At 36.5% G+C, this 25,182-nt stretch overlaps 1 protein-coding gene across 1 annotated transcript in view; it reads right to left on the reverse strand.

Moving 5' to 3' along the window:
* OCA2 (OCA2 melanosomal transmembrane protein) overlaps positions 1–25,182 on the reverse strand; it is a 179,163-nt gene that overhangs the window by 29,742 nt on the left and 124,239 nt on the right. Inside the window, exons 22-23 of the mRNA XM_005516514.3 lie at positions 21,185–21,278; positions 8,005–8,098 (exon numbers count right to left, since the gene is read on the reverse strand). Of these exons, the coding sequence (XP_005516571.2) occupies positions 8,005–8,098; positions 21,185–21,278 (188 nt within the window). The remainder of the gene's footprint in view (positions 1–8,004; positions 8,099–21,184; positions 21,279–25,182) is intronic.

Genomic DNA, 25,182 nt, shown 5'->3' on the forward strand with positions numbered 1-25,182 from the left:
CAAAACTTCACCCAATTAACTGATATCAACATTTTGTAGTCAGATCTATTTCTTAAAAATTATTTGAGGTATATTTAAGGTTTGGGTTTATTTGATTTTAAAAGAGATCAGCACAGAGGAACAAGTGAGAAAAGTTACACATGAAACTGAATCAAATTTGCTGTATAAACACAAATAGATTCTTGCAAAGAGTTTTTTCCTTACATTGGCACCAATTTGATGACTAATAGTGGATATTACCATACCAAAACAGTTGTGCAAATCTATACTAGACTATAATCTCACATGGGTAGAAAAAGTAGAAGGTAATTCCACTATCTTGTAGGACTTGGACAAAATGAAGCATTGGAAAAACCAGAACTTTTTAAACTTCTACAAGGACGTATGCCAAATCCTGCCCAGGGGGAAGAAAAGCCCCTGCAATAACAACAACATCTGGGGACAGAGCAACCAGGGAGCAGCTCAGCAAGGAAGGCTCTGGAGTGGAGATCTTCATGTGAGCCCATGGGAAACCCAGAACCAAAGCAGCCAACAGCCTCCGTGACTCTATAGAAAGGGGAAGATCTCTTCCAATCTGAACCTTTCTATGTTTTTTTTCTATGATCTCATGATTAAATACTACTTCCACGACCTTACCCCATAATATTGAAGTGACGTGTCTGAAGGATCACTGCTTCCTATGGAGCCAAATGAAATACTGGATCATCGCAACTGCATTTTAAATGTTGAGGATGAAACACACACGTTTCACAGAATTTAAAGGCTGAAACCATACTAAAATTTTAATACCTGAATCACATAGCCTTATTTTATGATGAGTGAGACAACAAGTATTTAAATCCCATCTTTCCTTATTGGAAACTAAAAGCTAATCCAAAACACTTCACAGCAATAAGAGAAGAAGAAAAGTAATACTTGTATGTCCACAGGCCAAACAATTCAAAGTTATTAGTTCTACTCAGAAGACATAGGAACATTTTAAGCTCCATGAAAACTTCACGGTAAATATAAACCATTATTCAAATTGCAAAAAGAAATGTCTTCTTACTTAAAGGCTCAAAATTCACCCTTTTTTCTAAAAATAAAAGAAAAAGTAAATCCATATTCATTTACATTTCCACTTACACTCTTTGCAGAGTTTAAGTAAAATCAAAAATTTAAGTAAAATTTTAAAAAACAAATCACCCATAACTCAGGAAATATTCTTAAAGTGGTGTGCACCACTGTTTCAGGAATACTTGCTTTCATGGGGTTTGACGCAAGCCATGAAAATACTTAAAATCAGCAGCATTTCTTTTATTCAACTGCCACAGATATCAATATAACGTTTGAGAGCAGTCATTAGATCAACACTGACACTTAATATTGCAATGATTGTCGTTGGATAGTTCAAAGAAAATGCATTTTTCTTAACAAAGCCAGCTTAGAACCTAATAATTTAAGATGAATACATGCTGAATTAACTTTCTACTGAGTTATCAGCTGAAAGTTGTATATAGTTTTGCTCTTTCTATCATAACAGCAAATAGGATGTTAAAATCTAGATTACATTTGTTAAACTCATTTCCCTGAATCTGATATTTTCATATGCAATTGCATTTGAAATTTATTACTAAAATGAATTACTAAAAAGCCCTTCTAATATTTTTCTTACACATGTCAAGAAATCAAGATAAATGCAAAAACAAGCTTTAGTAAAACTAAGAGATCCAGATTTTTAAGGTTAGAAATTTCATGAAGGAAAGGTTCCCAAAATCTCAAACTTGCCCATGTATTAATGCATGTTTGTTGAGAGTGCTTTATTCAAGTGCTGCATTTGCACTTGAACAGAAGAACTCTGTTATCATGTAAATTATCAACATTTAACCCATGACCACTCACTCCTCCTTATTGATCAGAAGAGTAGTGGGAAGTGAGCTTGAGATAATTGTTGCATTATAATCATTAAACCTTTTCTCAGCAGTTCATAGAATCCTCCTTATCTACTTTGAACCTCCCCAGATTCTATCTTCTGGAGCTGCACAATTGCTCAAGAAGCCCACAGGTGAATTGAGTTTGGGTATTTTGATACCACAGTGCTCAACCAAAGTCTCCATCACCAAAATTCATACCCAAAATGTAGGGTTGATTTTATTCTGATCAGAATCACCTTTAAAAGAGCAACAGCGTATTTGTGGCATAGAGTGGTGTTAATAGCAAGAAAATATGAGAAAAAGACACTAAATTATCAGGAATTAAAAAGACTACAGCTGTCTAACACATAATCCAGTAGAGAAATTTATATGGCTTTACAGGGTTCTTTTAAAATAGTTACTTTCTATAAGTTGTGTAAACAGGATATACAGGAGGTAGCAAAGAACATCACATTTGTCCTCCCACGTACGTGAATGACAGTTCTCATGGGAAGTACTGTTTCACAGCCTTTGCATCTGAGTGCTCTCAAAACAGATAAATAGGATATCCTACTGAAAATACTTCTGCTGTGAATACCTCACAAAACAAATCCTATGATAAAACCAATTTTTTTCCTAAGTTATCATCAGAAAGCAATATTTTTGACACTTCCAAATTATCCTTATCCCCAGAGAAAACAGAGAATATTAATTCAGCTCTGCAGATGGCATATGAAGGGACGGCAATGACAGAAAAATGCAAAATCTTAAAATATACACAATGCCCTCAAGATTTTATCCAGCTGACCTTACATCTGTAACTCTACATTAGACTCTTAGGCTCATAACCTGCTCCTCTGGGCAAACTGATTTCCTCATGTATTAAATAATTTATCCCACATTCTTATCCCATTACATAGAGTTATCCAATCCATTCTTCCCATAACCAAAACTGTAATACAAGCATAGTCAGCCAAAATTTGCTTGAAATAAAATTGGAGTGTTTCCCACAATATCCACTTTATATTTTTGTCAAATATGTTTATCATTTTTCTGTGATTCATTTTTTCTATTGACATTACACATCATGGACACAGAGGATTGATTGATATTGGATTACAATAGGATGAAGGAACATAAGTTACTTTACGTTTGAAATTCTATATATCTTTATAAGGTTATAAATGCCTAACTTACAGAGAAAATTAAAGTCAAGTTGTAAATTGGATTAGCAAGTAAAAAAAGGTTATTAAAATCCCAACAGCAATGAGAAACTCTTATGTTATGGAGCTGGAATCAAATTTTTCACTGGTAACAAAAGGATTTCTCTGCTTCATTTTCATGTTCCATGGGGTGGTCTGACCTAGTAGAATGCTATACTGCAACAAACAAACTCAGATATACACTAGTAAAAGTTTAGAAAACTATCATGAAATGAAGCATCTAGATTAAAAGAGACATATGCAATGTTATTTATCTTATCCCTTGAGAAAAACAAAGCTCTGTTGATTGTTTTACAGTCTGAATTTATATAAAATCATTATGTAAACCTCTGTAATTAAGCCAGGCAACAAGACTACAATGTCTTTATCTGACCATTTGCCAAGAGAAGAGTACTCTCCTATATTTGGGGTTTTCCTTTATGTTAAGCTCTTATTTATGTGTAACATTTCTTTGATAACTAGACTAAAATCATAATGGGAATATTATCTTTCCCTGCCTTCTGCTTACTCATAAATGCTGTCTCTGAGCAATTACCTTCATATTATTAACACATCTGATGTTTTCTACAGGGTCAAGACTATGAAAATAGTTGAACTTCTGTCTAGAGACATAATGATCATTTGTTTGCTCTGATGTTTGTTCTGATATTCACTCTTGACCACATACAGCAAATATCCCACTGTTCTCTATATCCTTTTCCAAGCCTCATGGACTCACAATTCTTTCTATTTTTACCACTTAAATACTTGTCTTTGTGTCCACAGTGTAGGAAAAGTATAAGAATTTGAGGAGAGAGCAGATATAAACACACTCATGTAAGTAACATGAAAACTGAGACTTGGATTTACACTGAGTATCAAGTTGAACAGGAATTTAATATTGTTTAGGTTAAGAAAAGGCAAATAGCTCCACATTCTGTATTAAATCTTATCTTTTTTAAATGTGAAAAAAATAAGAGGACTGTGGCTGGAATATCATGTTCAGCTCTGGCCTTCTAAATTACTAGAAGGATAAGGAAATATTAGGATACATCTAACTTTTTTTTTTCAGGAGGAAAGATAGAGCACATAAATAGAGGTTGATGAAGAAGTTTTCAAAGTGAAACAAGAGCATAATTTGGCTGTACTAATTCCAAAAATGCAAGAGCATGTTTAAGGAAATTATTATTCTGAGCTTATTCTTTTTACGACTTTCAATTTTGTTTTTCTCATAACGTTGCTTTCATTCCTTTCGAATTTGAGTTATCCCAAATGAATCATCCAGTGGCAGTCACTCATTATTTGCCTTCATGATTCTCAGGCTGGTTAAAAGCTGGATCTCTGAGTGGCAGGACTTGGAAGGCACTACTGGGACTCATAAGCCTGGGGAGCAGCATTAGTGACTGGTCTTCAGCAGGACATTGTGCAGCTGATCACAATGAGAACTTCTGCCTTTTCCACATCCTTTGTCAGCAGGTCCTTTCCCCATTCAATGAGGCCCATACGTCCCCTATTCTTCCTTTTTGCTGTATGCTTCTTTTTGTTTTTCTACCACCATGTCTAACAGATTCAAAGATAAAAATATTTTCATGGTGATAAATTAAACTTATTACAATACTGTATATTTTAAATGATGTATGACACTGTTTATTTCAGTGGAACATAATAAATAATCAAAAAAGCTCACAAGGTCTGGAAACAGCGAGTAGAATTCATGGAAACAGCTAGTAGAATTCATGGCAACTAAATGACCCTCTCTCACGGGCAATCTTGCTTTTTCCCTTGTGAGCACTGTTCAGACAGAAATGGTCTCTACATGTGTTGATGAGTAATGTCAGAGAAGAGAGCAAGATCTGAATGCATTCTGAAATGGATATTTGGTGACACTTGCCAGCACATTCACCGTCAGGCATCCATGGATATGACCTGATATCTCCTCAACCAGCAGTGTATTCTGAACATCAGGCTGCTTTAAGGTGCTTCAACACAGAGAGGGAGCCCTATTCCTTCCCCTCTTCTTTCTCAGTATAATATTTTTCACCTAAATGCCATCCTGCTGGAACCACCCTACAGGCACAGCACTTCCAGAACAAGTCACTTGGATGGTGAGAATGGGACACCAGACCTGTCTTCCCCTTACATCCATCTGTGGAACACCAGGTCCTTGAGGCAGTAGGACTCAGGGAAAGAAGAAGTTAGTTGTTGTTCTGAGGTTTCCCCAGGAGGCTAGAGAGATTTCTGAAAGACTGTAGCATCATGGTGATGGTCATGCACCTCCCCAGCACAGGATTTCTTCTGAGGAAGGCACTCCAGAGAGAAGCACATCAAGCTGGTGAAAACTCAGCATTCCAGGCAAGTTATCACACCTGGCCACCTCTGGCTCTGGCTGGGCAGCCAGAATAGCATTGCATACACACAATACACACAGAATAGCACTGCAAACACATCTACTGGATTAGCTCTGCTACCTTCTTAAAATGAGTAGATGAACTTTGAAACAGGCAAGTGCCACTGCAAAAAGACACACAGAGGAAAGGTCATGAGCCCACACACCCTCTTACAGAGCAAGGAACCTGCTTCTTTGCCTTTTTCTCTCCCTGCACAGAGTCATCATCGTGCCTCTCAGCATGGGGAACCACAGCTTACATAGAATCTCACCCTCTGTGAGGTGTACTCACCAGACATGCCTATCAACCCTGTCTGGAATTCCTCTTACAGACTACTGTGTCAAAACATGGTTTTCAAAAAAGCTGCTTCTAGCCAAGCCCTCCCCCGCCCCCCTTAAACACATTTGCATGATTTGGTTCAGCATTCAGCTAGGTAAGAAGTATACTGGGAATAGAGAACTCTGCTGTATGACACTAGGTACCACTTGAGACAGACATGGCATGGGTTTCCTGTACAGAGACACCTGGGAAGGGCAGAACAAAACCAGCTCAGGCTGATATAAATACATCTTAACAAAAGTCAGTCAGCAGAGGGTCATCAACTCCCCACAAAAGGTATCTATGATTTTTCTCTGGTGACTCACAGGGGTTTATAAAATGAGAGGGTAACCAGTGTGTCTGCTGGGAGATGCACTGCAGAGGACCCCTCAATGAGAATGTGAAATGCATTGAGTCATCCTGGGCAAACAGGGAAGGAATGCAGAAAATTCACTTTATACTTTGAGGCAACCTTAATAAATAAAGGTAAGCAAAATCAAAAGCCTCAAAGGGATATTCAAAACACCTCTTGATGCCAGGAGAAGCCTTAAAACGTGTGAATGTTTGACTGAAACAAATATTTTCCTAACACAAATTGTGAAGAAGCTTATGCTTTGCCTGCTCAGTGATTAAACGGCAAGCAGAAAAAGTGGGCTTTTATGGTTTTTTTACTAATTAATATCCACTGCTATCTCCCTGATACCACAATGGATTCTGTTCTCACGTCATTGTTCAAGGTGGCTACAGTCTTTCCCAGAAATTGCTTCCACCAAAAGCACATGTGTAGAAGGCAATTTCAGAGCACCTGCCTACTGTTGTCAGTCTTACCAAAGAATAAGTTCCAGTAAACACTGCTGAAGAGATTTGTTTTCTCAGTCAGTCTCAAAGAAGTTTTAATAACATTTCATTACAAAATCTACATAGAGGACACACTGTTAATGCTGCATACAAGTTAAATCTCCAAATGTCAAAGTTAAAACATGTGAATAATGAACTGTGCAATCCACAAGCCCATTATTACTGCATTACTATTTTTTTGTGCAAGGGCTTGACTTCCAGGAAATCTGTTAGCTATTACTATGTACTACATAAGGCTGATCTTCAGTCTCAAAGATCCTGACAACCAAGCCTTTGATTTTATAGGCAGCTGCCTTTCTAAAACATATCATCAGAAGACTATGGGTGGAGAGCTAAACAATGCTATGAGTAGCACATCCTCACAGCTTGAATTTTAGTAACAGCACTTTGGACTACCTTTCTTTTTAGAGTTATCATTAACTTGGCTCCAGAAAATCCTGTGTGATTAATCATATAAACCGCACAGGTTTGAGGACTTTGAGGTAAACAGTTTAGAGGAAAGCTGATAGAGATGAGAAACTATAATAAACAATGTAAAGAAATTAAAGAGAAAAAATATATCCATGTGAGATAAACAGTATCCTGTGCCCTAAACAAAGAAAGAAGCAGGGAATTATGTTTTAGCTAAATCAATTACACTTTAAACTTGAACTTTTTGTTTCATCCTCAATTTGCTATCCTTGAACCACAGTCTCAAAAACTGGAAGTATTTTGAAAAATATTAAATTGTTGTATGCATTAAGTACACCTTGTCCCTTAAAAACATGCTGATGAATGACCTGCAAAGAAAACTCCGCTAGTAAAAACTCTGTTAATTATTAATTAAACAATTATTAAGCAGCAGCTTGAGTTATTACTGGCTGCTCATCACACTTTCATTCATAGTTGCTAAGTAGCTGGTCAAAAAAATTAAGTAAATAGTTTATTATGGGATCATGAAGTAAAAATCAACTCAGTCTAAATTAGGACATTTCAGTTTCTCCTGATGATGGAACATCCATGAAAATGTGCAGACGAGAAACTAGGTTTAAACAGCATTTTACAATAAAGCAACGATTTTTAATTTCTACAAAGCTGAGGATTGGGGGTGATCAAAGAAGGAATTTTGGAGGCTTTGTTTCTCCTGGAGTTCCACTGTGCTCCCACCAGCTTCATGAATTCTATCAACATTATAAAAAAATAAAGTGATCTGCCTTCCACCTGCATTTCAGTTGCCAAAACCAAATAAGGAACACAAGTCTATTTTTTATAGACCCTTTCGCTAGATTTTTCTCCTTAGAAGATTCATTGTTTTCCTGGAGAGAAAAAAAACCCATCAGATTTAATGTGATAAGTTTGAAATTGTACCTGAAGAACTCCATGAAAGAGAAGCCATAACCATGCTGTTCAGCAATTCCAGCACAAACAACATTTGCAGATGCTCCAATCAATGTTCCATTACCTGCAGTTTAAAAAACAAAGACCAGTTTATCTCTTTCTCTGTTTATTCTGTATTAAAGTACTAAAATGAACTCATTACAAATGAAAAATCAATTTCTGTTGTATAGGCTTGGAAAGAAACATAGTCAATACCGCCACATCCTATAAATAGCTTCATGCTTTGAAATATAAGCCTGGTATTATTCCCTGGTTCTACTTAGGCCAGAAAATAAGAAAGGAACATAGCACCAATAAAAAAAAATAACACCAGAGATCTGCATTCAGATAAACTTGTTGATTTTTAATTTTACTTAACTAGAAGGTGCCATTAGATGAGGTGAAAGATGAGATAGTTTGAGGATGCTAAGAAACATGGATGCCTTTTTTTCTAATGTCAACTTGATATTGACAATGTAATGTTTTCTTTATTGATAAACTAATTAATTTGTAAGATGTTTGGGGTTTTTTTAACAGAAATTTAAAACACAGTAAGTGTGACAATGGAGGGGAATGGATCTGTTTCACGTCTCTCTCCTAAGGCAAAAGGATCACAGACTTTGTTTACCTAATCACCATGGTTCTTCAATAAATAAGGAAACATAATTTCATTCAGTGAACTTCTCCAAATTAACTTATACAAGCCCCAACAGGAGAGGAACACAACAAAGAAAAATAATTTGCCACATTTATAATGCGCATCTATCATCAATTCTCTTATCCCAAGCCTTTTCCAGAAATTGATTTATTTCTTCATTTTCTCTAAACTTTTAACAATCTGGCAAAGTACAGAAATCAGGTATTCAGAGCTCAGAAAGACCGACCCATTTTCTACATCATATCCATGAGTCATACCTCAAACTTATACATGCTGCATACTTGAATTCCACAAAGCAGATGGCTTCTGCAAATGTTTCTGATCTAAGGCACGACTCAGGAAGTGACAGTGACTCCTACATGCTGCTCTTTAACTGAAGTTTTGAACAAAGGAGGTAACAATCTAAGAGAATTTTATATATATATATATATATACTTTGGTAAGTCATCTCTTTTGCCATACATCACTACATTAACAATCAATTATTCTAAGCAGAAGCCTTCCTTTCCTCCCGTTGTCATGCAGTTACTCTTCTTACTTTGGTTCTGTTCAAAATTTTAGCTCCATGGAAACTCTTCTGGTCTGACTTCCATGGTCTGACTTTGTGAGAAACAGATCATAATGTAATTTATACTCTGATCTATTGTTTTAATTCAGTAAATATTTCGGATCACCCAGAGATCAGTGTACCAAAAGTTATCTTGGAATAAAGGCAGAAGAATTATTCTCCCAAAGTATTCTGCACCTGAAAGTGCACACAAAATTAGCACATGTCTAAAACTATTCTTAAAAAATAATGTAACATTCTTAAATTTAAAAAAAAATGAAGTGCTATAAATCATTTGACTGGTCATTATAGTGACAGAGCAACAAATTTGAGGAAAAAACTAAACCCCAAAAGTCACTCAGAACATTTTAATTACTATTTTTAGTTGATTTCATGAAACCCAAAACTTTTCAATAAAAAGCCCTGGTATGACAAAAATTTTTGTGAGTCCAAAGAAAACACATGATTCCTATTTATTCCAGGATGGTCAATTATTATCAACACACATTAGGCAGCAAACTGAGATTTTCATCCCGGAGTAGAGATCTGAACAAAGGTATCTTTTGTCTCAGGTGAGTGGCCTAAGCAACACCTATTAAGAACAATAGACTGTTTCTCATTAGCACCCTCAAACAACTTGAGCAGATACCTCTATGGAATAAGGAAGACACAGGAACCTTGTGATGAGAAAAGCATTCCACTCCCACTCCCTCTAGTCCCAAATAGATATTTTATTCTGTATATTTAATTCTCCCTCTATTTATTTTTTTTTAAATTCCCTTTCCTTCTGCCCTCCTAGGAGCTATGTTAGGTGACCTACTTGCTCTGCTTTTAAGGCTTTGACATTGCAAAGGAGCTGGAGCTCAGTACAGAGATTCTGCCTGTCTCTGAGGAGTTCTGCTGATGTTGGTGAAACTGCACATCAATACAAGGGTGTATCCTTATTGATCACAAAACTATTGTGATCATGCTTGTGAGAATTATTTATAACCTCGGCTTCTTATCATACACGGAAAATCACCCCCACCCCTGCTTTAGGTGTGGAGAAAAAAGAATTATTAACATTAATTAATGTTAATGAAACAGAAACCTTGAAAAAATAGTGTCTAGCACTGGTCATTAGGAACATCACAGCTCATTTCCCTTGCCCTCTCTCTCTTTGCCTCAAAGTACATCCTAATTACTGTAATGCATGTTTAAAAATACAAAACTTAACTTGGAACATCAGCTTTCCTGGTAGATACTGCCATGAGAAAGCCTAGACACAAGGTGTGTGGCTTAATTTGAAAACAGAACAAATGAATACAGCTGATGTAATTAGAGAAGTCAGGAAGGAACACTTCAGGAATTTTAAGTTCCAAACTAATCACTAGTCTACAGCATCCAAACATTTCATAAGAGATTTCTTCTCTATGTGTAGCACAACCAGTCATCACTCTCAGAATAATGTTACTGCAGACAAAGAATATAGCTCTGGCTTCAAATTAAAGAAATGAGACTAAAACTGCACTTGTCTCATGGCTCTGACTGGATACAGTTGAGATCTCCAAACAGCACGAGTTCTTCTATACTGTATGGGCTATAGTAATGCCTTCACATAATGAAGTATTACAGAAAGAGTTTCTGCTTCAGCAGTGAATTGATTTCCCCAAGTAGATTTCACTTGAGAAGAAATTGTCACCTTAAATGTTATCTGTGAGAAGCAGCATTACTTTTTCATTTGTTTGGAGTGTGTCTGCAGTTTAATTAGGCACTGGCTCAGCAGGCTTCAAAGAACTGCACTCAAATTAACAACAGAGGCAAACTTTTGTTTCACATCCCAGGAACATCTGTCTCCATGGCACGAGTTTAACTCAGAAGTGAAACAGCAACACCGTGACCCTCTGAATCATGGAAAACTCAAGACTTGGTTAATGTACACAGAAACCTATACATTAAATTTATTCTGATTCATGCAAATTAAGAATAGACATTTTTTATGACTTCACCCAGTCTTGACTTCATCTTCACATCATCTGCAATTTTAAGAACAATTCAGCTTAAAAAGGCTCCTGCTTGCTTGTTTGTATGCTCAAAACAAAATAACACATGGGTCAACTCTATCAACACATTGCAATAACCAATCTGTTTTGAAGAGTCCTATTGTAACTTTGTTGATGACTCCTACTCACCTTTTATCAAAAGGCATGTGCTTACTCAGAAACTGGATTCACTACAAAGAATTGTTCTATTTCTAATATCAATAGTATGTGATATCTGTGAAGTAATACATTTTTTTTTTCTGAATATCTGTTCTTCTTTTATTCTTGACAGACTACATGCACTCTTGTCAATATTAACTATTCTTAATATTTCATAAGCATGAAATCGAGAGACCTTTTCTTAAGGAAAAAAATAGCAATCCTAATTAGCTGCCTATGCTACAAAGAAGAAAAACCACAGAAGAATCCTCACAGATCATAATCCTTTTTCCATGAAGCTGCCCAAGCTTTGCACAATCATTTCAGAAACAAAGTAGGTCTACTTTGTAGGTTTGTGTGTCAAACTGCTTCTGTCTAGAAAAGGTGATATAAGAGCTTCTTACTGATATGTCTCAAGGCAAATATCTTTGAATAGCTTTAGGGAACGTGAAATCAACCCCAAGTGTAAGACAGTATTTTAGAGTTTTAGTTAAGAATAAATCTCTCAAGAAATATCCAAGCCCCACTCATTAAAATGTGCCTTTTCATCCTCAGCTAACTTAGAGGTACAAGCAGGAAGACACTGACAAGGTTTGGTAAGCCTGATTTGATACCTGCACTATCCACCAGCCCTCCTTCTTCCAGCCTTCTTGTTCCATTTGTAGCCACTTTTCCGTAACCCAGAGTTCATCTATTGTCCTTCACTACATGGCTTCTTCAGAGACTGCCAAACCTGAACCCAGACCTTGTACACCACACACAGTGCACCTCTTGTGGGCCCAGAGAGCCTCTTCCTCAGTCAACAGAGTCTGCCCAAGTCACTGTAACCTGCAATGCGCTGAGAATCAATGCTGGGAGAACCGATTAGGTTTACTGAAAGAAGGAGTTGGGAAATCAGATTAGAATCTCAGCAAGAAAAGGGAGAGAGTTTGAATCAATAATGTGCATCCTCTGACTTCAAGCCTCATCCTCAGCTATTGAATTTTACTTGTCAGCAGCACATCTATTATATCTAAATGCTGTTAGTTCTCAGGAGTCCCTTTAGTATTGCCCCCCCCAAGAGCAAGCCTAACCCTTTTGTTTGCTGAGTTAATATGTTTGCTTGGAGACTCACCTCAAAGTGCCTGGCAGGATTAGTGTTTATCACTCAAAGCCCTGAGAAATCAAAGGGAAGGGATTATCACTAATAAAGCTGTTTGGCCTAGCATGAGCAGCCATCATAACAGTAACTTCCTTGAATATAAAGGAGATAATACCTTGGGTGACAACTGAGTGGATGGCTAACAGAAATGTTTGTTTTGCTGTGAGAGTTACAAACCATTTCCCTTCCATATGCCCTGGTAGTTGAGAACAAGCTATGCCTGTGCTTAACCAAGAGGCCTGCATTTTCTCTCTCCTGCATGTCTGGACAGGTAATGCAGAACTAAAAGATCACCCTAATTTCATGCCAACACAAGCTCTGAGAACAGCTTTTCCCTAGCTTTTAACAAGCATCTTTGACAGGCCCAGTTTTACACAGGACAGCTGTTCTGCTTTGTCCAGACAAGGATTCTCTTTCTGAAATAATGAGTTTTATGCAGTCATGAATAATTTTAGGGTGAGGATTTTCAGCCCTGCTATTTTGCTGTAATGACCCATTCCATCACAGTATCAAAGCAAAACTTACTGAAGGAAGCCAGCTCCTTTCTTCCAATGCATTTTTAAATGAAAAACCTGTGCAGTCTCCCATATAATTTACATTGTAAAATAAAGGTAGACTGATGTGCCTGGCTTCCTTTCCACAGCATATTATCTACTTAAAGCACAGGCTAAGAAAATGTAACAAATTTGTCTGCCAAAATGAACACTGACCAGTTCTGGTTTTGATTAGCCTTACAGAAGACAGCCTTCATAGCTTTCATAAATTTTCAGTTTCACACAAAAGTAATAGAGATTTTACTCATTAAAAACAAAAAAAACCCAAAAAAACCCCTACATTTATATTCATCTGTCCAATGTCCACAAGTCTTGAACATCTTCTAATAATGGGCAAGACTTGAATAACTTAATATTTTTTATGTGTAAAAATTAATAAGCAAGATGATCAAACTTTGTCATCAGTGAAGAAGAGAACCAAGGCCAATTGAACAGTAGCAGTCCCTAAAAGGAACATCAAGTCATAGGCATGCATGAATTCATTTAATATTGTTATTTGTGATAAAATGCAGTCTTATGATACCAACATTTTTTATTTTACTGATTTGGAAATATTTTGAATGGTGTATTTCTACATAAATGCATAAACATGGACATTATAGAGGAATAAATGAAAGAACATGAATGAAAGTTTTAAATTCAGTTATCAAAAAAAAGTTCATTGAACTTCATTCAACCTGATGCTTTCAATCAGGTGAAATTTACCACTTTTTCTCACCACTACACCATCATCAGCAGGACAGTTGTATAAGAATTACAGTAGTGAATGCTCATTGTTTCCTTTTTGCTAAGAGAGGAAAAGGTGAAGTTCAAATTTGTCATTTTCCTACCAGAAGTGAAATAAATAAGGTGAGTTGCTCAACATCCTGCACTTGTTTCTTTAGTGACCTAAAGAAATCCATAAACTTCTATAAAATCCAGACATCTGTAAAAAATACGTAAAACCTGAGGTGACCACTAAAGCCACTTTAGTAGGAGTCAATATATCCTGTGCAAGTGTAAAAAATACTATTATTATGATGGATAGTGCCAGCAGTCTGGCACACCATTCCCCTATGCCCTGTGACACGCATCCAAGTAGCCTTCACTTAATGCTTTTAATACTGCACATATTTCATATTTTTAATACTGCATATATTTCATCTCTGATTTTTAGATTCAAAGACTAAAACTATGTCTCAGTTTCACAGCTTATCCACATGTCATGTTAATGGAGACCAAATATTGAATAACTCTTTCATATACAAGAACTTGGTATAAGAGTACGTTATTCAACTTTATCATAATATACTTTGAAGATAACTGTGCTAAATAGATTTATCAATATCTATATAAATCATATCTCAAGCATGACTATAACTTTCCTTAGTGTCATACATAATGTCTGATTTGTCAATATAAATCAATATAAATGCTGCAAGACTTTTGTGCTCTTCAAGGTGCAGAAGAGGGGACATTGCCTAGAAAGTGTCTGCAGAGGAAGAAAAGTAGATAATCCAGTATTATATTCTGCGCTTAAGTGTTTTGAGTCTTTCAGTAGCTTCTTTGCCTTGTTCTGCTTATATTCCAAATGCTTCCTTCTAACTGAATATACCTCTTCTGCTGCCAACTATTCAGTCTGTGTTCTCATACTGCAGCAATTCACCAATACAACATAATCAGTTTGCCCATTCCATATAATTATGAAAACAGAAGTGACTAAGGCTTCTGGAAAGAACCTTCTGTTGTTTATGATAAAGAAATGCATAAAGGAAGTAGAGAAAATGAAATACACCTCCTATACTTTGTAGGAGCCCCAATGCCATGTCTGATCATTATCCTATCTCTAATTTGCAAAACTTTATAGCTTGCTGTTATTTTACACAGATTGAAAACCATTAATAGAACCATTTCAAAGTTATCAGTTATACTAGCATTATAATCAAGTGATTTTGGTGTTGGTATAAATTTATTTTCTAAATCAATATTATATATTACACATAGCTGTCTTACTTCCAATTTAAAATCTAAGACTTACAATCCAAACTATAAATCCTCATCAGTTCAGCTGAAACAGCATCCTTTACCCCATATGCTCCATGTTTCACTCTTAATGACATGCATACCTCTACATGTGCATGTCTGCCAAGATAACTCTTTCCAAGATTAGAAAAATGTCCTTGCTGAAAAAAATATACTTGTTTCAATATGGGGGTTATTTTCCATATTAACTCAGTATTTTAAAACTAAACTGGTCTCTGATAGTGCCTTCATACAGACAAAAATATGTCTGTCAAATGAACACCCTCAATTTTGGCTGGTTTTACATTTTAGGCTCAAAATTTTCTTCTGCATGTCTTCCATACCCCAGAGGACAATCTTTGGCAATATTAGAGAATATCCTTTAGCTGCAAGGAGTCTGGAAACAAGTCTGGGTCTCACACCAAGGACTTTTCAGCACTGCTGGGCTTTAAGAACTTCACACAGCAAAGGCATCAAGATAACTCAGAGCCTGAACATCATGAAAGAGCTAAGGAAAAGAGCAACTGGCTTTTTGTTGAAGATTACAGATTCTGGCTGCTTCAGAAAACAGCAAGAAGACAGTTTGGGCTCTCAGATATTAATTGAGTGAAAAGAGTCTTCATGCTTATATCCAATGTTTTTCACACTACAGAAAAACCCAAAAACTTTCAGGTAATATCTGAATGAGGTCTTCATTAACAAGAAAGTAGTACTAATATTTAATGGATAGCAGCCACTGTTAAAATTATTTTCATCACCACAAACATCATAGAAACTACGGAAAGTATATTTAGAAATCAGATATTAGTGGAAGACATAAAAGCATCCTTCTAGATATGTACAATTTAAGGGTATAATGCTGCTAAAGACTGCCCTGGGGTCTTTAAATAAAAATTGTGAGGTATTCCCTAAACTTCCCTATTTGATTTGCCTGCCTTTCAAGGTCAATAGCAGCAATATCCTTTACATTTTGAAAAATTGCTCCCATTCCCTACAATACCACTCTTTGGTTTGGACTGAGTTTTATATTGATAAAAAAAATACTTAGCTGAATCTGGGCTGTCTTGCCCATAAGACATAGAACAAGAAATCCCAGGATTTCTTGTAATGACAAGGCTCCTTTAGATCCAATTGGATCTTTCATGTATATATAAATTATATATATATATATATATATATATATAATATTCATGTCCTGGTTAAAATCAAGCTCAGGTAGGTACATTGTCTTTACCAAAATATTTTCCTACAGTTTCAATTACACATTTTATACAACAACAAAGTTCAAAATCAAAACTGAATAGTGCTCCTCCTAAATAACAGCTACATTTTTATACTGTGCATTCAATTTTTGGTAGACTTTTTTAATCTTTCAAATTGAAAAGTGTTATACAAATTTGACCTATTGTAACTATAAAAGAACAGTAAAGTAGCTACAGTTTTTCATAATATTAATTATCATATATTTATTACATTTTATGCTTTCTGAAGGATATAACTTTTCCTTATATTGCAGAGAAGAAGAGTTGGTTTATGAATACAAACAATATTTTTGGCTTTATACCTTCAGTGTGTCTGAAGCTTTAAACATAGTTTAGGATTTTATTGAGCAGAATTGGTAGGAATAATAAATCGGTGATACTCCACTGTGCAAGGCCCCATCTGCACCAGGGACCTAAGGAGGGCTGCTGAGAGGCAGAATAGCTACAGCACTGGACTATTGAGAGAAATCCCACTGTTTAGCTACACTGTTGAATAGCTGTAATAGCTGTAATTAGCACAATGTCCTGTGGATAATGAATTTTATTCACACCTGGGTTTTGACCCTGTAAGGTTAGAAGAAAAGTGCCAGCAATCCTCTCTTCCTGCCTCCTGTCTTGACATAGAGCCTACAACTGAGTTGTGTGGCCAGAACAGCACAACTGAATGCATCCTAGAAACTGCCAATTTCTGCAGAATTGTAACAGTAATGACTTTCAGGTGTTGTCCTTCAGGAATTTTCCGGAGAAGGAAAATAGTGCAAAACTATACATTGTAAAAAATATCCCCTCTGGACCACATTAATAGTCGCTGCAGCAGTTTCTGCACTTTTCTATGCTAGCAGCTGAGATCTCAGAAGGTAGGAACTTTCAAAAACTAATTTGATATTTTCCCTTTTTTCAAAAGCATACTGTTTATAAATCATGAAAAAAAAAAAAAAAGAGAGATAGAAAGGCAAATAAATGCCAGTTCTTTAAATGTTAAATGTAGAAAAACCCCTCAAATAATGTCTTAGCTATAATCTTTCAGCTCAGCAAATAGTCTAGTTCTACACAATTGAACAGTCTTAACAGGTGAATTTCTGACTGTACACTTACTCAATTTAGGTTGAATCCTTATTTTATGCTCTTTTAAAAGTGATGAGCCAAAATAAAAAGTGCAATTAAACTTCCTCTTGTTCTGAAATTGCTGTAGCTAGCAACCTTCATTTGTTCTCAAGAATTTCAGGGCAGAATTCCCTAGACACTATTGTAAGGTCTACATAATAACTCAGTCTTCAGAGTGTTATAATTCCATCAAGTACTAGAATACAAAACATTAATGAATGAAGCTTTAGTCAGTGCCCTTTCATGCAAAAGTAATACAGATACAGATTCATCAGAACACCCCAGAAGTTTCTTCCTATTTTACTTCCTTTAGTAGCTTTTCTATTTCCTGTTTTCTTTCCCTTCACTGTTAATATGTAATTGAAATACATGCAGATCACACATAAAAAGACTCCATGAGCATCACAATTTTTCTAGGTACTTAGTCAGCCTGACCACTAATGCTCAGAAAGATGTGAATTAATAGGGTTGTTCAGCATCCAGAAGATCTGGCTAATCAAAATCCCCCAAAAGCCTGAATTCATGTCACCTGTCTTTGGGAACCCCTCTCAGTCATGTGAGGGGCTCCAATGTGCTCTGCAGAGATCATCTGGCAATTTTAGTGGATGAATAAACACCTTGCTCATACCACTATCTCCTTCACCAAATATGTAGGCTGGGGCAGCCACACTCCTAACTTGCTACTTAAGTTCTTGAAGATTCCTGGGGCAAATGTAGATCTAAATTTCCAGAACCAGATCCCCTGGAAAATGATCATGTTTATTTCTTAACTGTGTAAGATTGACCTGACCAAGAAAATTTCTGCCAAAAAGAATAGGGCAACTATGAGGAATATCCAAAGAATTCGAAATTCTGACACTCTCACCTGGAACTCATCATGGTCATCACTGTCTTTGGCTTTCTTGATCAAGAGACAGAATTTTTCATCCCTTCTCACCTTCAGAGACACATTTCACAGAACAAGGAGCATCTATGCAATATTCCTTTACTCCTTTTCTCTGAGCACCAGGCCATGAAAGACAGAAATTCAGCAGCAGCAGCAGCTCTCTTTTGGGATACAATGACAACAAGGTGGCAGTTATAACATCAAAGGTCTTTTCATCTTATTTGAGACTGACTCCATCCTTCTTTCATTTCCAGGACAACAGCTAAGGCAATGAAGGAAAATTACTGCTTTTTCTCATTCTATCATCTTCCAAGTGTGTAGCTGCATGTGCACTTTGTGGCAATAGGAAAAAAGTAACTGCAACCACTGGGAATTTTTTAGAAGAAAATGGATGCTGTTTTCCAAAACAGGCCCAAATGTTGATGCTCCCTTTAAAGACACATTAGTAGTGTTTACCCTGACCTACAAAAATGTTGGCAAATTACCAGAAATTAGGTTCTGCATTATGTAGCTAACAGCTAACCCTACAATATGTAGTTGTAATGTATTATTTCATAAGAGTCTTCTACAAAATATCTTGTTTGTCAAGTTCCCTTGGTTGCATAAGCAGTGATAAGATCCAATCTTTTGCCCCAAGCACCAGGCAGTAATGATATCATTGTCATCTACTACTTCTGCAACTGCATTAGCCTACCTTGAGGATTCTGCCATACACTTTGGGCATGATGGGAATTCTCTTTTGGAAATAATCTTTAAGGACCATCAACACTTCCTTTTTTAAGAAATAAAAGCCCCTTTTTACCCACTTTTCAAGGCTGCAACTTTTAAAGCTAAAGCTTTCACACACTTCTTATTCTCCAGCTATATCTATCCTGTCAGCTATATTTATCCTGTCTATTCAAATCTCCTGTCTATTAGCTTTTTGTCAATGGAAAATCAGGAGCATATCAAATTTCAGCCTAACACTCCTTAGAAGACATTTGCCAGTATAACACAGCATATGCTCAGCTTTAGCCTAATAGAGAGCAGAGAGGAAAGTTTAAGCTTTTGCTAATAACAATCTAACCTTTTATCCAAATATTTGCAAGGAGCATATCTGAATACCTAGGCACCTCCTATGGATCTCTAATCTCTTTAATTCAAATAATTTTCATGGTACTTTTTACATTTTTACTTTTGTCTCATGCTGCATACACACAGAAGTCTCTCAAAATCTAGGCAGCCCTTCAACAAACCAAATTAAAGGAAGTTGTGTTAAGATGATAACTGATAGTTTAGGAAAATCAGCTGAGACTGGTAAAGGCTCCAGGGCTGGTAAAGCACATCCCACTCAGAATATGTCAGTGTAATCTGACTAACTTTATGTTCCTTATGTTTGTTTTTTTAAATCTGAAAATTTAATGAAAGGAGAATACGTTCAGTGATCAATAAGTTCACAGAATCATAGTGTCATTTAGGTTGAAAAAGACCTCTAAGAATTCTGAGTCCTATAAAAAGGTGAGGAAGTACAGTATTTATATGGCAAACACCTATATGAAGATATGCTGATTATTCCAATCACTGGTTTTAAAGAGGAGCAGATTAAAGTCACAATATAATGATGAATAATGATGAGCACAAAGATATTCCTGAAATGAATAACTGGTGTGAAATTGTCCTGCTCTGAAAATTCAATCTGTAAATTACTATCACTATAATCATTATTAGGTATTTAGGTCACTTGTACTAGCAATCACTTAGCTGAATAAATAAACCTGAACTTATATTGCACTCAAAACTGGTTTTAGTTGTCCCTGTGGAGTCACAGAAACTGTTTGGAGGGGCATGGAGGGGAAGAAGGGGCGGATCTATGGTGGAACAACATGTTATTAATTTTAACTTTATATAACTTAACTACATAAAGGTTTAGAGATCAAAACAGAGCCAATACAACATAATGAGCATTAAAATTCTAAGTAGTAAAAACATAATACTAACTTTATTTCTCATTTAAAACTTACACATTTTAATGGCACTTAGTGGACTTGCTATACGGAAACATTGCATTGTAACATCTTCACAAGCCATTTCCAAAATGTAAAAAAAAAACCCTTGTAAGTATTAATTTAAAAACTACTGGATTTCTATTCTCTTTTGCTCTTCTAAAAAATAGAGACAAAATCCAAGGCCTCCAGTACATACATGCTACCTTTTTAATTAAAAAATAATTTAAAACAGTCACGGAAACATCTCCTTGTTTTGTGGTAATGTACTGATAGTACACGAAATCCCAGTTAACACCAAGATGGGCCCTAGAAGAATGGCTGTTAGATTTATTAATAGAGGTACATTTCTCAAATGTACAAACTTCAAAAGTATTTTCTTTATAATAAGGAGTGATAAATAGGTCAGCAAATGGATTCTGAAATAATTTCTGTAAACCAGCCAGAAAACCTTCCAGTGACTTCAGCAGATTTTGAAACAAGCATTCAGATCTTAGCTATTATACATTTTCCGCATCTTTTCAATGAACAATGATGGCTTTCTGTTCTGAAAGCCAAATGTATCTTTGTCTTTTCTCTCACAAAAGATCAGAACCCTATAAGAGCCATCTGGACTGTTTCTTTGTATGGCTGTAGATTATGCAGATATAGACTTCAAACACAAACTGCAAAAATCCTATTGTAGCAGTAGCAACCGACTGGGATCTTCATCCAAGAGTGCTTTGAAGTCAAAGGAGCTGGATCAGGCCCTCCATGTGCCTTGCACAGTAAAATGATTGACCCTATTGTGGCAATTTATACATGTGATAATTGCATAGCTGTTACTTTATGTCAGCTTTCTCACATAAACTCTTACCTCCAAGGCATGCACCCATGGCCAATGAGAAGATTAATGGTTTCATAGGCAAGTTAACATCTGGATCTTTACTCAGATTGAGAAGCACTGGAATCTGTGGTCCAAGAAGAAAAGAGAGCGAATCAGTAGACATTATCCAACCCTCAGCACAACATAAGTTCATTAAAGGAGACAAACCACCAGGAAATCCAAAGAGTAATGGGGGAGGGGGGGAGGAATTTTTTGTTCTTGATGTTGATTTCTCAATTAATTTATTTGCATCATATGCTTGATACTTTTCCCACTGACTGTGCTTGTCCCATAGCAGAGGAGAAGCTATTGACACTAGGGCAAGCCTGACACAAGTACTGCTAACAAAACTGAGGCTGTCTTCAGCTTTTGAGTGCCTTCCATGAGACCCTTCTAGGTCTACAGAAAACTGACAGTGACTATAAATCAATTCCCCTTTAATTTCTTGAAAGCTAAAGGACAGAGATGTGTCTCCTCTTCGTCGCTGGAGATGATGGTAAAAGGTGCCCAGACCTTCACAGTGAAGATGGCTGTAGATCATGAGTCAGTAATCAAAAAATTACAAATCCTTTTTGTAATCAAAAACATCTGATCCATTAGGGGAAAACTGAGAAAACTCCATTTGGCAGGCTTCTAAATTCATAAGCAGATCAGAGTTATTTTACTTCTTATTTCAACATTTTATTTACCACAGAATGTGGATTTAGTTCACTGGGAAATATTTGCAAATGGTTTAATGCCAGCCAGCAGCTAAGCACCATGCGGTTCCTATCTCATACTCCCCAACACCTCCCCTTAGTGGGAAAGAAGAATCAGGAAAAAATATGAAACATTATGGGTTGAGATAAAAACACTTCAATGATTGAAAAAATATTATAACAATAATTAATAATTATCATTATAGTGAATAAGATGATGATGATGATGATTTTAATGAAAATGAGAGACAGAAAAAGGAGTACAATGGAAGATAAATAAATGATGTATAATACAATTGCTCACTAACTGCTGACTGCTGCCCAGCCCATCACCCAGAAGCAATTTGTGACAAACTCCTCATAGTTTCTATACTGAGTGTGTCATTCTATGGTATGGCATATCCCTTTGGACAGTTCGTGTCAGGTCTCCTGGTTATGCCCCCTCACCCACCCTCCAGTTTCTTGTGCTCCTGCTCCCTGGCACAGCATGGGAAAATGAACAGTCCTTGACTTGGCATAAGCACTACTTAGCAACAACCAAATCAGTGTGTTATCAAGATTATTCTTATGGTAAATCCAAAGCACAGCACTGTAGCAGCTACTACTAAGAAAATTAATTCCATGCCAGCCAAAACCAGAACAGGCAGTTTTATGAATTTCATTTAATTGCTTTAGCAAATAAAATAAAATTAAAAACAACAACAACAAAAACAAAAAAAAACCACCAAAAAACCCCACCAAAAAATAAAAAAAAAAAGACAAAAAAACCAAAAAGAACCTGAAAAGTGAAACAAGATTTGTAGGAAGGCATAATAGACTTCATTAGGAAATTGGTATAGGGCAGGCAGCCTTTCTAGCCAGATCTAGCACCAGTTCTCAGCCAGTAACATTCTTCAAAACTAAACAACCACCTTCATTTGGAAAAATGGTTTGAGTTCAACATAATTTTGTGACCACTTGGTTTGAAAAAACCAAGTGATCAGTACCTGTAGAGAGAAAGTTATTGGAGAGAGGTGACAATACTATTCGCCTGTTTTTAGCATGTTCAGAGGTTTATGGGACCAAAAGAGAAGGAGAAAGTATAAGAAAATGTAGAATAGTAAGACATGATGCAGGAAGAGATTTGAGAAAATAACTGTGATATATATTTAAATTAATGCTTTTTCAGAGTCTAGGAGTTTCAGTAGGGAATGGAGTGATGACTTTAATCCTCCAATTTGTCATTTTAATGTATTTCACAGTTCACCCTCAAGGGGAATGTTCTCTTCTGCTTCCTGAAAAATGCTTTCACTTTGATGGCTGAGCAATGCTCACCTTTATTGACTGCATGTATTCTTTTGGTATGGAGCAATTTATAGGCTTTATGAAGAATTACACCCCTTTCCCCTGTCCTCCCACCAGTGATGATACACATCCCTCTTAAAACCCTCTTATTGATTAGCCTAGATAAGCTAATTTCTAAACAATTATTCTTGAATTTTACATTGCCTGAAAATGTCTATTTCTATTTAAAGGCCTAAAGAAAGCCCACCATGGCCAACATCTTGTCTGGCTTTTGCATGAAACAGTAAAGATGTCATTTCTCATCACAAACTTAATTTCTCTCAAACTGTCACAGCTGGAACATGATATGCAATACAAAATTAAGTTATATTTATTTAAAAATAATTTAATGTTTCAGTATTTCCTGTTGTTGAGATCAGTCCTAAAGCTGTGACCAGACAGCTCCTTTAGTGAAGAGCAAATAATGCTGTGATAAAGTGATGAAAGGAAGACTAGGGAAAATGTGGAGGAAGGAAATAGGAGACCTGGTTATCTGGGACATGTGGAAATAGCTGAGGTACTCAATAACTGTTCTGTCTTGGTCTTCACCATCAAGTGTTCCAGCTACATTGCTCAAGTCAGAGAAGGCAAAGGTAGGGACTGGGGGAACAAAGGACCACCTGCTGTAGGAAAAGACTAGGTTTGAGACCATTCAAAGGAAACAGAAGGTGCCCAAGTCCATGATGACTGATGAGATGTATCTGCAGGTCCTGAGGGAACCAGCTGAGGAAGTGACTAAGTCACAATGCATCATATTTGGGAAGTCATGGCAGTCTAGTGAAGTTCCCACTGATTGGAAAATGGGAAACATAACCCTCGGTTTTTAAAAGATAAAAAGAAAGACCTGGAGAACTACAGGCCATCCAGTCTCACCTCAGTGCGTGGCAAGGTCCTGGAGCATATCTTTCTGGAAAGTACGCTAAGGCAAATGGAAAACAAGGAAGTGACTGATGACATCCAACAATGCTTCACTAAGCGTGCATGGTGGCTGGCTTTCACCCAAATTGGAGAGGCATGGATCTGATAGACAGACCATTGGGTGGATTAGAAATTGACTAGATGATCTTACTTAAAGAGCTGTAGTCAATGGCTCAAGGTCTGAGTGGAGCCCGTTGACAAATACCATTCCTCAGGGACTGATATTGGGACTGGTGCCATTTAACACTTTTGTCTTCAATATGTTCAAAGTGTTCAAGACCAGGTTGCACAGGGCTCTGAACAACTTGGTCTAGTGGAAGGTGTCCCTTCCCACGGCAGGAGGATTGTAACTGGATGTTTAAGATCTTCCAACCTTAAGGATTCCATGCTCCTATGATATTGTCCAGTTTGTGTATTTGTGCAAACTGCCTGTGAAACAGCAATTCACACCGTTATTTTAGGGACTCATTACTGCTCTACACAATGGGACTTCACACACTTTGCTAAGAACTGCCTGTGGCAAAGATGTCTTCTGTGAAAACTGCAGAGAATATGCATTAATAGAAAACAATTTGTAGCTTCCCAAACTGCCGGTGATTGCCCTGTCTCTGCAGATGGCTACAGCCTAGTCTTGCATTTTTACTGGGCAGTGAAATGCAGGACATCACAGATCACTCTGGAAGGGCAGAAGGCAAGGAAATTCCAGAAAGAAATCTGACATTAAGAATATGAGATACATGCTAAACATTCAGCACTGCAAGAGAAGAGCATCCAATAGTTTTAGAGACAATAAAGAGTGGGCCAAAAATTATTTACTTTCTAACTAAGACCTGTCAGAGACTAAGTCACCTTGTCAGCCAGATGATTCATGGAAATTCTTTGTTGCTCTATATTGAGGAAATAGTACCTAAACTTAGCTAAAAGAGGGATTTACTGTGGCTTTTTACTTCCAGTAATATAAGAAAAATATAAACAGATGGTTTCAGCATATATCACTGATAAAACATGTCAATTAAACTAAAGAGCATGCCGGCAATAACATCATGTCAC

The sequence above is a fragment of the Pseudopodoces humilis genome, chromosome 2 (genome assembly GCF_049639895.1).
Source record: "Pseudopodoces humilis isolate 2021_Gansu_Grassland_sample_001 chromosome 2, ASM4963989v1, whole genome shotgun sequence".
Taxonomy (NCBI): domain Eukaryota; kingdom Metazoa; phylum Chordata; class Aves; order Passeriformes; family Paridae; genus Pseudopodoces; species Pseudopodoces humilis.